This window comes from Myxocyprinus asiaticus, chromosome 34, assembly GCF_019703515.2.
Source record: "Myxocyprinus asiaticus isolate MX2 ecotype Aquarium Trade chromosome 34, UBuf_Myxa_2, whole genome shotgun sequence".
In the NCBI taxonomy this organism is placed as follows: domain Eukaryota; kingdom Metazoa; phylum Chordata; class Actinopteri; order Cypriniformes; family Catostomidae; genus Myxocyprinus; species Myxocyprinus asiaticus.
The window spans coordinates 34,869,861-34,886,891 of NC_059377.1; the positions used below are offsets into that span (position 1 = coordinate 34,869,861).

The 17,031-nt window shown below is 38.2% G+C and overlaps 1 protein-coding gene across 2 annotated transcripts; it reads left to right on the forward strand.

Moving 5' to 3' along the window:
* The first annotated feature begins 9,869 nt into the window (after window positions 1-9,869).
* LOC127425637 (inhibitor of growth protein 4-like) lies at window positions 9,870-15,553 on the forward strand. 2 transcript variants are annotated; one of them, XM_051671832.1, is made up of 9 exons: window positions 9,880-9,922; window positions 10,004-10,138; window positions 10,387-10,458; window positions 10,608-10,774; window positions 11,371-11,485; window positions 11,582-11,696; window positions 12,255-12,399; window positions 13,399-13,460; window positions 13,606-15,553. In XM_051671832.1, the coding sequence occupies exons 3-9, from the start codon at window positions 10,431-10,433 to the stop codon at window positions 13,643-13,645; spliced, it is 672 nt and encodes a 223-aa protein (XP_051527792.1). In that variant the 5' UTR covers window positions 9,880-9,922; window positions 10,004-10,138; window positions 10,387-10,430; the 3' UTR covers window positions 13,646-15,553. The 2 variants fall into 2 exon arrangements, with proteins under 2 accessions (XP_051527791.1, XP_051527792.1); XM_051671831.1 differs by lacking the exon at window positions 10,004-10,138 and having other exon boundaries at window positions 9,870-9,922.
* Window positions 15,554-17,031: the final 1,478 nt, after the last annotated feature.

Here is a 17,031-nt window from a genome sequence, read left to right on the forward strand (position 1 = left end):
GTAGCAATGGTCCAAAACCCGGTCCCCTCGTGTGTTGAAACTGATGTGTTGGTGGTATTTTGGTGCAATTGATTTAAAATTTGCTTTGTTAAAGTCCCCGGTCACAATGAACACGGCCTCAGGGTGTGCGGTTTCCTGCTTACTTATAATCCCGTACAGTTCCTTGAGTGCCCGGTCTGTGTTGGCTTGTGGCAGGATGAACACAGCAGTGATAATGACCGCTGTGAATTCTCTCGGTAGCCAGAATGGTCGACACAGAAGCATGAGAAATTCCAGATCAGGAGAGCAGAAAGACTTGATAGAATATACGTTCCTCTGAACACACCAGAATTTGTTGATCATAAAACATACACCACCACCTCTGATTTTACCTGAGAGGTCTTTCGCTCTGTCCGCTCGGTGCATGGAGAACTCCGTGGGTGTCTGGAATCTCCGCAGACATCCAAGTTTCTGTAAGGCAGATAATGCAGCAGTCCCTCGTCTCTCGTTGGAAAGAGATCCGCACTCAGAGCTTGTTGTCCAGAGACTGAACATTTGCCAATAGAATACTGGGTAGTGGGGGTCGATTTGCGCGACGTCTTACTCTTATGAGAACGCCGGCTCTGTTTCCCCTTTTCCTTCTGCATGTCCGCGGCCGGGTAGCCCAGACAAAGGGCTCCGCTGGCGTGTTTGTAAACAGCGGGTCGGGATTGAGGAATTTGAAGTCCGGTTTACAGTGTGTAATTGCAGAACCAATGTCTAAAAGTATTTGTCTGTCGTAGACAATAAAGCAGACAACATCCAAGACAAAAAACATAAGAACTGTAAACAAAACAAACAAAAAACTACAATGTTGTTTCGGAGCTCGCAACGTATCAGCCATATTCGGCGCCATCTTGAGACCTTGGTGATTGTTTATGGTTCATTGAACAAGCATGTAAAACATTGTTTAAACCCTTTACAATAAAGATCTGTAAAGTTGTTTGGATATTTACAAAATTATCTTTAAAATACAGTGTCCTGAAAAAGGGATGTTTCTTTTTTGCTGAGTTTATAAGACAATATCTGTTAAAACTTCAAATAAGTGGCCAGAATGTCCTGCTGTTTTTATTGGTACAGTAGGCTGTTTATTTATTATTTGCTTGGCTATTGTATAGGCCTATATAAAACATAATTTTCTTGCAAATTTTGTCAGAGGTGGGGGGTTACTGTTTAAGACTTTGAATATTTCTTTGTTAGGGGGTAGAGTTATCAAAATGTGTATTCCTTTTGACTGTATTACATTATTTACAACTGAAAACTCACTTTTGGCACCACTCTGTGGACATTTCACTCTGTGGAGCAGAAACGTGCCCATATGTTCAACAACACTTCCATCTTCAGCCACTAGGGAGCATTGATTCAAATTTTGGTGATTACAGACCTATTTCAGCAGCAGACTTTTCGACCTAATGTTGCCGAATTCACAGTGTGATCAGTCTGGCAAACATCAACTTTCTCAGTTGCATATTGCGAACAGCACTATTTGCACACATAATACAGTGAGCTTTATAAATTTGAAACCTAAAATGTAACAAAAAAGTCCCAAAAAGTTCCATGGTACTACCATGTTTTTCTGCATATGTATGGTAGTACCATCCCTTATAAAAAAGTTAAAAAAAAAAAAAGTACTGCAGCAGTACCATGGTACAGTGATGGTATAAAATGGTTATACCATGTCTATACCAAGGTATTTCAAAGAATATCATGGTAGTACTATGTTACATGTTCAAGAAAACATGGTTGTACCATAGTACATGTCCATACAACCATGACTGTAGCATGGTTCTTTTTGGTACCTTTTTGTAAGTGATATTGTCATGGTGCATTCAAGGTAACAGTGCTTTTTATAAGAGATATAAATGACTGTATACAAATACATTACTCAACTTTACCTAACACAAGAAAAAAGGCGTATACTTGACCCTGAGGGAGAAAAATGGAGAGGAAGAGGGAGAGAGAAGGCTCATCCTGACATCACAAAACCAACATTGGGACACCATATCATAATTTATTTATGCATCCAACAGCTTGCTTGAAGTTACAGGATGCTCTCTCAAATAGTGAGTCATCCTTTTCTCACTCAGTCTATCTCTATCTGCCTCCTTCTCTCCACCCTATCTCTCAATTTCAAAGCAGCTACTGACATCAAATTCACTTTGAGGCAGTGAGTTCCAATGTCTCCCTTGCATATTTTGACATTTAGTATTTGTGTCTCCCTGTGCACTCAGGTTGTGTTATTAAAGGTTGCAGACACTAATAAACCTTTTTATTCATTTTAAACATTGGTTTTGTTCTGATACCTGTTTAGCTACTAATTATTACATTATTACAGTATATACTGTACAATTATCTTATACGTTGTATAAAGTCAAACGCTGTTATTTTTTATTAAAACTATGTTACATATTTTTAATGCTACATTAAGATATAACTTGCCTTTACCACATACTGTTATGTTAAATGCATAACTATAAAAAGCACTGAACATGTACTGACCTCCTAATGTGCTATAGAAGGCATGATGATGGGGAGAAATGCTCTGAACAATCCCCATAGCAAACTACAGTCCAGCCGCTGCAAATCTGATTTCTTCTCTTTACATTTGCACAGTGTGAGTACATCAGCACTGTGCAGTACTGACAGAGCTCTAATTCAGACAGAGAGCTCGGCTCTGGCCCAGCTCTACTGCCCTTGGCCACAATCAATAACTCCATGTTAGAGCAAAGTAATTCAGCAGGGTTTTATCCACTATGAATATTTTTTTGACCCTTTGAGAATGTGAGTCACCCAAAGTAACAGAATAGAACCCTCAGCACTATCACTTTTTACATGTCGAAGGACTTTGTCCTTGCTCTGCAAATGTGTTTGCTTGAGTAAAGGGTCTTGTAAAGTGTTAATCTGAAGACTTATATAAACCCTTAGTAGGGAAATAATCATGCACGTATGGCCATCTGCATGTGTGGTATAATATCTGTTTGGCCCAGAAATTATCACATTACATTCCCATTCTATCCAAAAGACATAGGTAAAAGATACCCTATAGAAATGTTTGTCCGTTTTGACACTATATATTTACAGGTAAAGAAGACTGAGAACAGGAAATTATGTGTAGAAGAAAGGGGAAATGTTAAAGGAAAATGGCACGAGTCAGACTCGAACTTGAATCGCCCATATGAGCACCACAGTCACATTTTTTCAAAGCACATGCACTAACTGTTAGGCCACAGTTCCAGCCTGCTAAACAATTTAAAGCAAGTATATTTTGCCAAAATGGTTCAGTGTCATTATTTTGACTTGACCATGCTAACATCCTGTTATTCTTAAAACTTAGTTTAGGGTTTTTTTTTTAAATCCCTAAACCAAGACCAATACTAACTCTTAAAGATTTCAAGCTACAATCCACCAAACTTTGTATAGACTTTCAGACTGTTCTGATTTAAGGCCCGATTCTTTGCATATGAAAATCAAAAAACGAATGGGTGTGACATCATTTAGAACAAAATCTGTCCAAAAAGGTGTTTTTGCGTTCATTTTGGTGGTTCGTAACAGCTCGCTTGGTTCTTACCAGCTGCTAAACACCTTCTTACTACCATTGGTCCACATCATCGGTAGATGTGACCTGGAGCTCCACCTACTTTGAGGCCAACAGCTAATTTTGTTACGTTGTTCAGTCTGTCAAGATCAGTCAACATGAACACACCAGTGTGAAGAGATATTAGCGAGCTTGTGCAAATTTACCTACATCTGTATGACCATTCACGTAGACACATTTTCTAAGAACATGTCATGCATTTTCTTTTTTCTTTTTTTTATTAGTCTACAAAAGGAATCAAATCTACTCAAATACTTTTAAGTGCCCATTCACTCTTTTGTTTTATCTGCTGCTCCGTTCATGTGCCTTCTGCAGTGAAAACCATTCAAACATCTGCCCATAGTAAGGTATGCCTATCAGGTATGCTTTTGTCTGTATTTTGGTCATTAACACTATATATATATATATATATATATATATATATATATATGTACATACATACAGTATATACTGTATACAGTATATAAATGGCCTGCTCATGTCATTTTTTGAATTGTAGCTTTAGTAGTTCTTAAAGAGATTGTTCATCCAAACAATTTAATTCTGTCATTATTTAATCATGCACTTTCTTTCTTCCTTGGAACACAAAAGGAGATGCTAGGCAAAATTACAACCTCTTTCACCATTAACTTTCATTACATGGAAAGGGATTCAATGAAAGAGAAAGTTGACTGAAATACTTCTTAACATCTCCTGTTGTTTTCAATGAAAGAAAGTAGGTCGAAGTAGGTTGAATGGTTTGGAACAACATGAGGGTGAGTAAATGATGACAGAATTTTTATTTTTGGGTAAACTATCACTTTAAGACACTTTGTAGCTAAGTTCAATTCAGTTTGGTGATTGTCTATTAGCTTGGATAAGAAAATAACATGAATTTCTTGTAAATGTCGTCCATTGAAAGTCTCAAGCAATAATAACAGTGGCAATTAAGTCACTCAAACAATGTGATGGCATGCTCTCCCTAATGAGCGCCGAGGGCATTCCGATTACTTCTCTGTCTAGGAAAGAGTGCTTGTCTTCTCCCTTCTTAATTTGCTCAAGTGAGCATAAATGCTTATTAGCACTGCCACAGTCATTTCTCCTTGAGGGAGATCACTGACAACACTCCCTAAACAGGGAGCGCTCCCTTAAAACCTCATATAATACGTGGGTGTTAGCAAGGGCAATATTATACTAGTCACAGCTAGAGGAGAGTTTGTGAGCTGTTTTCACTGAACCGACATTTTAACAATTGTGATTTTAACAAAATACTAATTCTGAAGCTTTTCTTCTAGAAAAAGATAATGCATTTAACTGTGTCTTAAAGGGACAGTTCACCCAAAAATGACAATTCTGTCATCATTTACACACCTTCATGTCTTTCTACACCTCTATGGCTTTCTTCCATGGAGCACAAAAGGAGATGTTAGGCAGAATGTTAACCATTCACCTTCATCATACTGGAAAAAGATGCAATTGAAGTTAATGGTGACTGAGTCCACCTAACATATCCTTTTGTGTTCCATGGAAGAAAGGAAACTGTTTATATTCGAGCTAATCCTTTAAAATGTATTTTGCAAGTGATCATCTCACGAGATCTTAATTATGTTCATCTACTGCTATTTTAGAAAATATTATTCAGCAGCATGGCTGATTCACAGTGGTATGCCTACCAGATTATGCAGCCCTGAATACATATGCAAGTTAAGCAACATAGCCAGACGATTGTAAAATAAGGAGGAAGCCTGTTCAGACATGCGTCTCAGTTGGGGAAGCAGCAGAAATGATGTTCTTTTGGCAGTCCTGTGCGGTGAAACATTGTGCCAGCTCTTGCCTAAATGATTGAGTGTCTTTTCCACGCTGCACCAGCCTATCATATCTTAACTTTTTGTTGTCTGGCTGTCATCTCCACTTCAGTAATGTGTTTATTGGGATAATGGCTGTACAGGGAAACAGACTGGCTACAGATTGTCACTCCCTGGGGTTTAATCTACAGGTTATTTTGCAAAACATTCTAAAGACTATTGACTATTGCCCTCTGCTGGTGAGAAAAACAGAGTACACATAAGGTAACACTGTCTCAGTACAGCACCAAAGATTGCAGAATTCCAGGAGTTTATACAGAGAGATCTACACTACATCTCTCTAATCGATCATTAAGGCACATATTTTTTCCTACCACTGCTATGCAGATGATACGCAGCTCTACCCGTCGTTCCAGTCTGAAAAACCCCACAGCTCATACCTCTGCCTGCCTCTTGGAGATCTCATCCTGGATGAAGGAACGCTACCTTCAGCTCAACCTTGCCAAGACTGAACTCCTAGTAATCCCAACCAACCTGTTTGTTGACCACAACTTCACTATTCAACTTGGTTTAACTACACTAAAGCCAACCAGGACAGCCTGGGAGCAGTGGTTGATGTCCATCTTAACTTTACTACCCACATCTCATCAACTGTGCTTTACGACATCAGGAAATTCAGACCTTTCCTGTCTGAATATGCTGCGCAGCTCCTGGTCCAAGCTATGGTCACATTAAGATTGGACTACTGTAACGCTTTGTTGGCCGGCCTCCCAGCTAGCATGATAAAGTCGCTACAGATGGTCCAGAATGCAGTAGCATGTCTGATCTTTAATCAACTAAAGAGTGCTCACGTCACACCACTGGTTACCTGTAGCTGCCCTTATTAAATTTATGGCTTTGACTCTGGCCAATGGAACAGCACCTTCTTACTTTTATTCACTCCTCTAGGTCTACAGTATGTCCCTACTCGCTCACTGCAGTCAATGAATGAGTGGCGCCTGGTGGTCCCATTGCACAGAGGCACAAAGTCCATTTCATTATCATTCACTTTCTCCCTTTCTCTGTGGTGGAATGAGCTTTCAGCCTTCACACAATCTGCTGAAACCATCTCACCATTCAAGAACCAGCTGAAAACACATGTATTCAGCGATAACTTAACCATTCCACAATAATTGCACTTATTATTTAATTTAATAATTACAACAACAACAACAACAACAAAAACATTCCTTGTCTGTCTCTTTCTGCTATGCAAGCTTCTACACTTCTCCAGCTACTCTGAGAACTTGGCAGTGTGACAGATATGTTTCACTTTTCTTTTATGACAAATGACTTGCTATGCTCCTCATTTGTATGTCACTTTTGATAAAAGCATCTGCTAAATGACTAAATGTAAATGTAGAACAGACCTTTGAAAACCTAATTTTTTACTTACAAAAAAGTACTATAACAGTATTGTGGAATAGCTGGTAATTCCATGGTATTTTTATATATACACTGATGAGCCAAAACATTATGACCACCTGCCTAATATGCTGTTGGTCCTCCAAAACAGTGCCAACCCGCCGAGGCATGGACTCTACAAGACCCCTGATGGTGTTCTGTGGTATCTGGCACCAAGATATTAGCAGCAGATCCTTCAAGTCCTGTAAGTTGCGAGGTGGAGCCGCTGTGGATTGGACTTGTTGGTCCAGCACATCCCACAGATAATCAATAGGATTGAGATCTGGGGAATTTGGAGGCCAGGGCAACACCTTGAACTCTTCAGCATGTTCCTCAAACCATTCCCGAACAATGTGTGCAGTGTGGCAGGGCACATTATTCTACTGAAAGAGGCCACTGCCATCAGGGTATACCATTGCCATGATGGGGTGTACATGGTCTGTAACAATGTTTAGGAAGGTGGCATGTGTCAAATTGACGTCCACATGAATGGCCGGACCCAGGGTTTCCCAGCAGAACATTGCCCAGAACGTCACACTCCCTACACCGGCTTGTCGTCTTCCCACAGTACATCACTTCCCCAGGTAAACGGTGCACACGTACACGACCATCCACGTGATGTAAAAGAAAACGGAACTAATTTGACCAGGAGACTTTCTTCCACTGCTCAGTTCCAGCTGACCAACAAACATCCATGCGATTATCTAATCAGCCAATCGTGTGGCAGCAGTGCAGTGTATATAATCATGCAAATACGGGTCAGGAGCTTGGAAAGGGAGACTATTCCATAGATTAGGACCTATCACAGAAAAGGCACAGTCACCCTTAGATCTATAGCAGCAACGAGGAACCTTTAATAGAAGTTGATCAGAAGACCTGAGCACTCTGGTGGGGGAGTAAGTGTGTAGAAGGTCACTGATATTGGGGCGTGAGACCAGATAGTGCCTTGTAGACAAAAATCAGAATTTTAAAATCAACCCTGAATTTCACAGGAAGCCAGTGTAGAGATGCTAAAACCAGGGAAATGTGATCCCTCTTTCTTGACCCTGTTAAAAGCCTAGCTGCCGCATTTTGAACCAGCTGCAGGCGGGATAATGCAGTTTGAGGGAGACCAATGTATAATGAGTTACAATAGTCTAACCTTGATGTAATAAGTGAGTGGATTACAATTTCCAAGTCTTTATGGGAAAGAAAATGTTTTATTTTAGCGATAGAGCTACCCTTGACAACAACACTGATCTGCTTATTGAAAAGTAACGAGGAGTCTAAAATTACTCCAAGACTCCTCACATGATCTTGTACATTTGATGACAGAGGACCTAACTGGGCAACTGGGCCAAGTAAGGAGGATATGGAGGAACCTAAAATCAGAACTTCGGATTTGCTTTCATTTAATTGTAAGAACTTGTTTGCCAGCCAGTGTTTAATATCTTTGAAGCAATTTAGGGTGTTCTCAGATGGAAAAAGTCTTGTCTACACTCACTGGGAAATAAAATTGGGAATCGTCAGCATAACAGTGATTCTGAAAAATAGAGCTCAGAGGAAGCATTTACAGGGAAAATAATAAGGGTCCTAAAATCGACCCTTGAGGGACACCACACTGTAACTGAGCCAACGTAGAAGAATAATTACCTAAATTTACAGAGAACGTACGGGCCTTATGGGAAGAATTGCAAAGAAAAAGCCACTTTTGAAACAGAAAAACAAAAAGAAAAGGTTAGAGTGGGCAAAGAAACAGACATTGGACAACAGATAATTGGAAAAGAGTGTTATGGATCTTAATCCCATTGAGCTTTTGTGGGATCAGCTAGACTGTAAGGTGTGTGAGAATTGCCCGACAAGACAGCCACATCTATGGCAAGTGCTACAGGAAGCGTAGAGTGAAATGTCACCTGAGTATCTGGACAAACTGACAGCTGGAATGACAAGGATCTGCAAAGCTGTCATTGCTGCACGTGGAGGATTTTTTGATGAGAACTGTTTGAAGTAGTTTAAGTCATTTTTCACATTATTAATGTCCTGACTATACATTGTGATCAGTTGAATGTCACTTTGGTGAATAAAAGTTCCAATTTCTTTGTATAAGAACAAAATCTGTACATTATTCCAAACTTTTGGCCGCTAGTGTAAAATATATATATATATATATATATATATATATACACACACACACACACACACTAGCATTTTTTAACACACTCAAACAGCACGAGCATATGTGGACATATGATGGACGCAGCGTTTCTTTGAAGGGCAACAGGCAACAGGCAACAGGCTCTTGCATTTTTAGCACAAGAACGCATTTGGTCTGAAGCAGGGTCAGAAATTAACAAGGGTGCAGGGCAAAAATGCCACTGAGGGTGACAAAAATGACCCTGAAATTGAAAATGTGAGGCCAAAAAAAAGTGCTGATACCATTTGACTTTGTGACCAGAAAAAAGCACATTTTCCTAACATGTGCCTGTAGCCACGCTGTACACTACCATGGTACTTAATGATGATTACCATATTCATATACCATGGTATTTACATAGTAGTCCAAGGTACTTCGAAGAATACCAAGGAATTGCCATGGTACATGTCTAAAAACCATGATTCAACTACTGTACATGGTGCCATGTCCAAAATCAATCCATAATCCATTGATGTTGGAAAGACAACCCTTACGTTGCTTTTACAGTGGAAAAGAGTAATTGTATTATCATTCATTTTATTTTTGCCTCACACTAAAACATATATCATACTCTGAAATCTCTTCAAAATTATTTTAAAGGTTTCATGCACAGTGTAGTAATTTTGACATCTGGCAGCTTTTCAATTGATCATCATAAATTGTTCCAGATTTCATAAAACTACTCTCATATTGCTTTGTCTCCACCATGGCACATTTAACCATTTAACCAAAAAAGAGTTTCTTTCATGATTCTGTTTCAACATGACTTCAAAGCACCAACCGAGGACATAAAATGGGCCCCCCCTCCACAAAACACTCCCCCCTCAGGACTTCCGGCGAAACCGGAAAGCCCGTTGTTTGTGTTTGTCAAGATGGCGGCTGGAATGTATCTAGAGCACTATCTGGACAGTAAGACTGTTTTCTTTATTTTAATATTCATACGCCTAAATAAACGTCTTCTGAGTTTATATGAACCATTATGTCTTCTAGTTACCACATACACACACAATTGACAATTACACGGACAACTAACGACAACAAACAGCGCTAATAGAAACGTCTGTAACGTTTTGGGCTCTGAAGCCAACTGTTGTGATCTGGGTGATGGTTTTCTCGCATTATTTGGTACGTGGTGCCGATCATGTCTGCACATCATAAGTATTGCTCTTCTTAACATTAAATAAAGTAAAGAAATTCATGGCTGCTTTGCATATGTAGTGTTTTGCACACTGAGCTAGCTTGCGTCCGAGTAGATGGAGATGAGTGTTTTACTTTAGGGCTCGGGTTTTAAGTGAACACTAATGTGGGTTTTATAGGCCTTTTTACGTGTTAAGAGTGTAAGGAAGGTCATTTGTCACAAAATCTCTTCATAGGCATAGAGAATCTTCCCTTTGAACTGCAGAGGAACTTTCAACTGATGCGAGATCTGGACCAGAGGACAGAGGGTGAGTCCAAACTGCAGATCTATCTCTAAATCAATCAGTTTAATTTGAATCAAATGGTTTTGCTAAGATTTGATTGTAAACTCTTTATTTACATTTTAAGACTGAATTATGTGTTAAATGTTTTTTGTGTACATTTCTTCTTTTTCTAGATCTGAAAGGGCAGATTGATTCTCTGGCCCGTGAATACACAGCTAATGCTCGGACATTGTCCTCCGAACAGAAGCTCTCACTGTTAAGACAGATCCAGCAGTCTTATGGGAAGTGTAAAGAGTTTGGAGATGACAAGGTCCAACTCGCCATGCAAACTTATGAGATGGTTGGTGTAAATTTGCATTTTTATTTATTTATTTATTTTTGTTAACATTGAATATTAGCCTTTATAATTTCTAAACTAAAATGTTATTATTAAAAAGATTACTAAAATAAAATTCTAATTTTAAAATTATAATGAGATATCACAGACATAACATTCGCAATGCAGATTTCCATTCCCAGTCCACTAAGCCCATCAAGACATTCACTGATTGACTGGAGTTGCAGGGATTACTTTTTTGCTGCCTAAATATGACTTTTGGACCGTCAAAGTGTTGGCACCCGTGAACTTCTGTTATAAGGACCTGACAGAGCTCTATCTTCTAAAAATCATCATTTGTGTTCTGCTGAAGAAAGACAGTCATACACATCTAGGATGGCATCAGGGTAATTGAATAATGAGAGAATTCATTTTTGGGAGAACTGTTCCTTCACACAACTTTATTATGCCATCAGCTACATTACATCCTCCAGTTTTTGTTATGAAATCCCCATTTTGATCCGTTTACATTTCTAATATGAAATGTTTGGCCCTCAAAGATATATTTATGGCAGTTTTGTTTATGATGGATTAGCCACCATTTTTCATATGCATTTCAGGTGGATAAGCATATTCGGAGGTTGGATACAGACCTGGCTCGCTTCGAGGCCGACCTCAAGGAGAAACAGATAGAGAGTACCGATTACGACTCGACCTCCAGCAAGGGCAACAAGAGTGAGTTGAGCTGCTAATGCATTTAATGGTTTTCAGCATTGTTTACATCTCTGTACATCAGCAGTGCTTTAATGTTTTGTTCATTTTTGTTTCAAGGTGACCAGCGAGGACCCAAGAAGAAGGAAGTGGCTCGTACCAGGTCAAAGGTCAAGAACTCCGACGATGACAGCAGCACCAAGAGCGGACAGAAGAAGGTCAAAGTCACACAAGGGTGAGAATCACACACATTAATTGGCCTTCATATATAATTATTGGTCATCATAATGACCAATGATGACATATAATCATCATATATGATTAATTATTCATATATAATCTTATATATAATCATTTTAAAAAAAAAGGTATTGCTCCTACAAATGAAGTCTTTGTTAAAGAGGAATGAATCTTTTCTGCTTTTTACTCTTACTGTAAAGCATATGTGCCATAGAGTTGTTTTTGTTTTGTTTTTTTATGTCAAATGGATTTCAAAGGGGGGGTAACTGAAGCCTACCAGCATGTACATAAATATTTAAGAAGTTGTTATGAAATACATTTTTAATGTTTAGAAATGCCAAGGGGCTTAGTGGTTAGCCCCAGTGTCCGGTCTGCATTGTGCCCTATTCACCACCTCTCTCCTCAATAATTACCTGTCCTCTTTCTACAATTATTGTCAATAAAAGCAAAAACAAATAAAAGCTAAAAGAAATAAAGTAAAAAGTTAGAGTTAACAAGGCTCAGAGGTGGAAAGAATTAGAATTCTCATTTACGGATTCCTTTCACCTTCCAGTTCTGAGTTTTCTTCCCCGGCTGTGAACTTTGGAAACGTGCACCCCTCGGATGTGCTGGACATGCCAGTGGATCCCAATGAACCCACCTATTGCCTCTGCCACCAGGTCTCATATGGGGAGATGATTGGCTGTGACAATACAGATGTGAGTCCTCTTCTTCATTTAATACACGTCCAAGAGCTGCTTTTGTACTTCAGTTAAAATGATTAAATATATTGTTTTCCAGTCCTGGATGCTGATTGGCCATTACAGCATTCCAGCCATGCTGAAATACATGATAACATAACAGCTATGACATGAAACACTGGTTCACCTAGCTACAGTGTATCACTGTTCAGCACTCATAGAGGCTAAATATGAACCTTTGCTCTTATTCTTTCACTTATTGAACTTACTTAACATTTGAATGAAAATCTGTGTCCTAAATTTTTTTTCGTCATAACAGTTTTATTAATGCAATGTGGCATTCAAAGTCATAATGCAGTATGTTTTCAATACAGTCACAGCTGAAGGGCTTGCAGTAGGGATGTGCACAAGTAATCGACTAATCGAATACTCGTTCTGCACCAGCTCGTCTACAATTAAAAACACTATTCGAGTTTAGCAAATGTATTTTCTTTTGCGCAGTTGCCTGACGTGGGCAACACTGAATTATCATGTAATTTCCCTCTGGATCTCTCACCAAATCTCACATTTACAATTGAGTCCACTGAGGGGCGCTGTGGATGTGTGTCGTCGAGGTGTTGGATGAGGAGACATGATGCCGTCTTTGGCCTTTCAAGCAAAGCCAAGTGTGGCAATATTTGTTATATTTTAAATCTTATTGAATTTTACCCATCCCTAGTTTGCAGGCACTCTGCATTGTGATGTTTATGTGATGTACGCCCTGAAGCTTTGAGTATATTCACAGAATAGCATTGTACAACATTTTAAGAAATGTATTTTTAATAAAATATAAGATAGTGTAAATAATGTTTGGCACACACAATATTTACTGTTTCTGTACAATTAACCTTGACTCCTTGATTATGGCAGTTCACTGGTCACAAATTTATGATTAAAAAACATATAATAACAGATTGATTTACCTGTTGTGTTCAGAGTATATTCATGGTAAATGACTGTGTGTTTTTCTCTCTTAAGTGCTCCATTGAGTGGTTCCACTTTGCCTGTGTGGGACTGACCACCAAGCCCAGGGGGAAATGGTAAGTAATCATGTGATTTTTGCCCATGGGACGGTTGCTTGTTTGGATTTGAGGCCTTGGCAATCAAGAGCTGTCAAACTCAACGAGTTCACTTGAATATTTCAAAATGTATCTCGTTCATTTTCTTTCTTTCGTTTTACACCAGGTACTGCCCAAGATGTTCACAGGAGCGAAAGAAAAAATGAACATGCAGTTTAGGAGAGGGGGAAGCAAGCATGTGTTAAACGTGTTTTACAGGCCCTACATAGACACTAATATAGATCCACTCTCTGCTTAATCTGGTGCTTGTCCTTCTTTCTTCCATCTTCACATCCCTCTCATAGTCTGATCAAAAAGAAGGGATGACAGGTGAAGATGGAGAAGGTGTAGTTACAATAGTAGCTTAATTTATGTGTTTAGTAATGAAGAGTACTTTTGTTATTGAGTATTTTTTTGTTGTTGTTTTGATTCTGCATTTTTATATTCTTATATTTTTAGATTGTTTATTTGGATGTTTGTTTTGTTTTTTTACTCATTTAAAAATGCATTATTATAAGTCAGCACATGAGCTCAGCTGTCAAATCAAACAGGGAGCATATCAGGATATTATCACTCACAGTTCTCATTTACAGTTGTAATTCCAGGTGGATATTTGCAGACAATATCCTCAGAAGGCAATCTGTGACAGTTTCCTATTAATCTTAGTTTTTGCATTAACAAGACAAAAAACCAGGTCTCATTTCAACAGATTTATAAAGCCTCCCCCAACTAAATCCCTTACTTATTTTCACATTTCAATATAAAAAAATAAAAAAAAGAAAGAAAAAGTGTGCTATATCAATGTACCTCAGCAGACTTGACACAGGCATTTTTATTTGACAAACCAGCATGAACAGGACATAGCTGCTCACTAGGAACCGCTGATCTGAAACTGCATTCAAACTAAACTGAAACTTGACTTTTACACAGTATAGAGCCTTTCTAGTTCCACTACCTTTGACTTATGCACATTCAAAAATCCTGTATAGAAACAATGCACTTGAAGACCACCTCTTCCACTTCAGGTTCATTCCACAACTGTAGTTTTTGATGCAAACATGTTTTGGTGCTTATTGTCTCACACTATTTTAATCGTATTGAATCGGTTGCATTCCAGACTGATCTGATTAAAGGATTAAACAGCATTTACACCAGTTGACATAAACAAACTGATGCCTAGTCATCAAAGCATTTGGTGCTTTTTATTGTAACCTTTTTTTTTTTTTTTTTTTTTTTTTGGTGCTTTTGAATATATTAACAGTAATGTGTTTGACATGGTTACATGTGTGAAATTAACAGTAACACTTGTGTTGACATTGTTAAAGCAGTATGTGACATTTTGCTAGATGTCGGAATCAAATATGTTGATATCAACCTGTATTTAAAGGTGCACTAAGTCATTTTTACTCATTAAAAATGTTTTACTCCTAAATGAATACATTTTAATTCTGAGACGTATAAAATCATGACCATTCACATAAGATAAAGATTTCTGTCATAACAGTAACCTTATAAAAGCAGTTTTTTCTACATGGAAAGGATCACCTCATGGGGGCTGCCATGTTAGAAACAGGACCAGTTGAATACTACTTGCTGAATCTCAGTAACCGCCCTGTTACTGGACACTTTCACTCTTGATTAAATGTATCATGGCTGACTGAATACTGAATTTCTACAATGGCATCTGCAACCTAAAGCTATTGATTTTGCATGTACGCCGCTAGGTGTCACTGTAAGTTCATATGAGAAACAAACAAAAAAAGTTACTTAGTGCACCTTTAAGATTCAGTTATGTTAATAAAATGAAATTACAGGTATGTCAGACAACGCTGTTTCAAACTGTTTCAAAACCTGGTGCTACGCAGTGCTTGTTACCGGTTACTTTTAAATGATTATATTGTCTGGTCTATGATGAAGGGTTTATGTTAAATCTTTGCTTTTGTCATGTTACATTGTGATTTGATTGTTACAGGTAATTTAGAATACTGTACTAATGTCCGATATTGGGTTTGGTGTCTTCCATGCTAAATGAACAAAGCCTGACGTCTAAAAGCAACTTTGGGTCTTATGGTCATTATTTTGCTCACTCTAGGGATGTCTAGAAGGTAACCATCCGGCTGCCGAAAGTCTCGCGAGAGTCACATGCTGCTTTATTTTATTTACTTGAGTCTCACAGAAATCCTACCCCTAAACCTTACAGGTAAAAGAGCCCATCAGCTTTTAGATAAAGATATCACCAGACAATCAACTCGAGAACGCACATGCGCATTAGCTGAACCAGCCTAAGAATAGCGTTTATACGCGTGACCTGAGCTAAAGAAAAACATTATTATACCATTGTTGTCAGATTTTACTGCTGATGTGAAATATGTCTTTTGATTGTAATTTTGACCAACAATTTTGGAGATTCTAGTCTTTTCCTAACTTTACATAATTTAAAGGAATAGTTCACCCAAAAATGAAAATTCTACCATAATTTACTCACCCTCATGCCATGCCAGATATGTATAACTTTAAATCTTCTGCAGAACACAAACGAAGATTTTTAGAAGAATATCTCGGCTTTGTTGGTCCTCACAATGCAAGTGAATGGGTACCAAAATTTTGAAGGTCAAAAAAGCATATAAAAGCAGCATAAAATAATCCATATGACTCCAGTGGTTAAATCTACAGTATATTTTCAGATATGATATACGTGTGGGTGAGAAGCGTCAATTTTTTTTTAAAGTCAATTTTTCATTTACGTTCTCCTCCCTGCACTGTAGGTGGCAATATGCACGAAGAATGTGAATGTAGAGATTGTTGGTAAAAAAGGACTTAAATTAACTAAAAACTTAAATGTTTCTTACCCACACCTATCACATCGCTTATAAAAATATGGATTTATCCACTGGAGTCTTATGGATTACTTGTATGCTGCTTTTATGTGATTTGGAGCTTAAAAATGTTGGTACCCATTCACTTGCATTGTAAAAACAACATACAGAGCTGAAATATTCTTCTAAAACTCTTCGTTTGTGTTCAGCAGATGAAAGAAAGTCATTAACAATCTGGAATGCCTTGATGGTTTGTAAATGATGAGAATTTTCATTTTTGGGTGAACTATCCCTTTAACCTTTTAGTAACAACATATGAGACTCTCGCAAAACTTTGGCAGTCGCGAGGTTGCCTTCTGGACACTACTGAATATATTTGGATGTTACTGTTATGAATGTCTCAAATATTTTAAGTGAAGTTAAATCAATAGCATCAAGAACTTGTGATAATTGAAAAGCTGCAAGAAGTGAGAAAATGTTCAACCATTATTAAATAAGAAAATAGAAGAAAATAAAAAGTTTTTTAGAATAGCCATAGAGACATTGTAGTACACATTTTATAGCAATAATGTCGCTGCTGCATTGCAGTTCTCAGACAAAACACTAGGTGTGAACTACGCTTGTAAGAGATCCACTAAGTAATGAGCTTGAGCTCTTTGATGCTGTGCTGCAGTCTAACAATTCCCTTAAGTACTCCAGTTATGGTCCTGATGCTGCTACACTGCTGACTGTAAAAC

Coding starts and splice junctions, on each gene's coding strand:
- LOC127425637 (XM_051671831.1), top strand. CDS start 9,886: ATGGCGGCTGGAATGTATCTAGAGCACTATCTGGACA. Junction 11,486..11,581: donor CTCCAGCAAGGGCAACAAGA/GTGAGTTGAGCT, acceptor TTTTGTTTCAAG/GTGACCAGCGAGGACCCAAG. Junction 11,697..12,254: donor AAGGTCAAAGTCACACAAGG/GTGAGAATCACA, acceptor TTCACCTTCCAG/TTCTGAGTTTTCTTCCCCGG.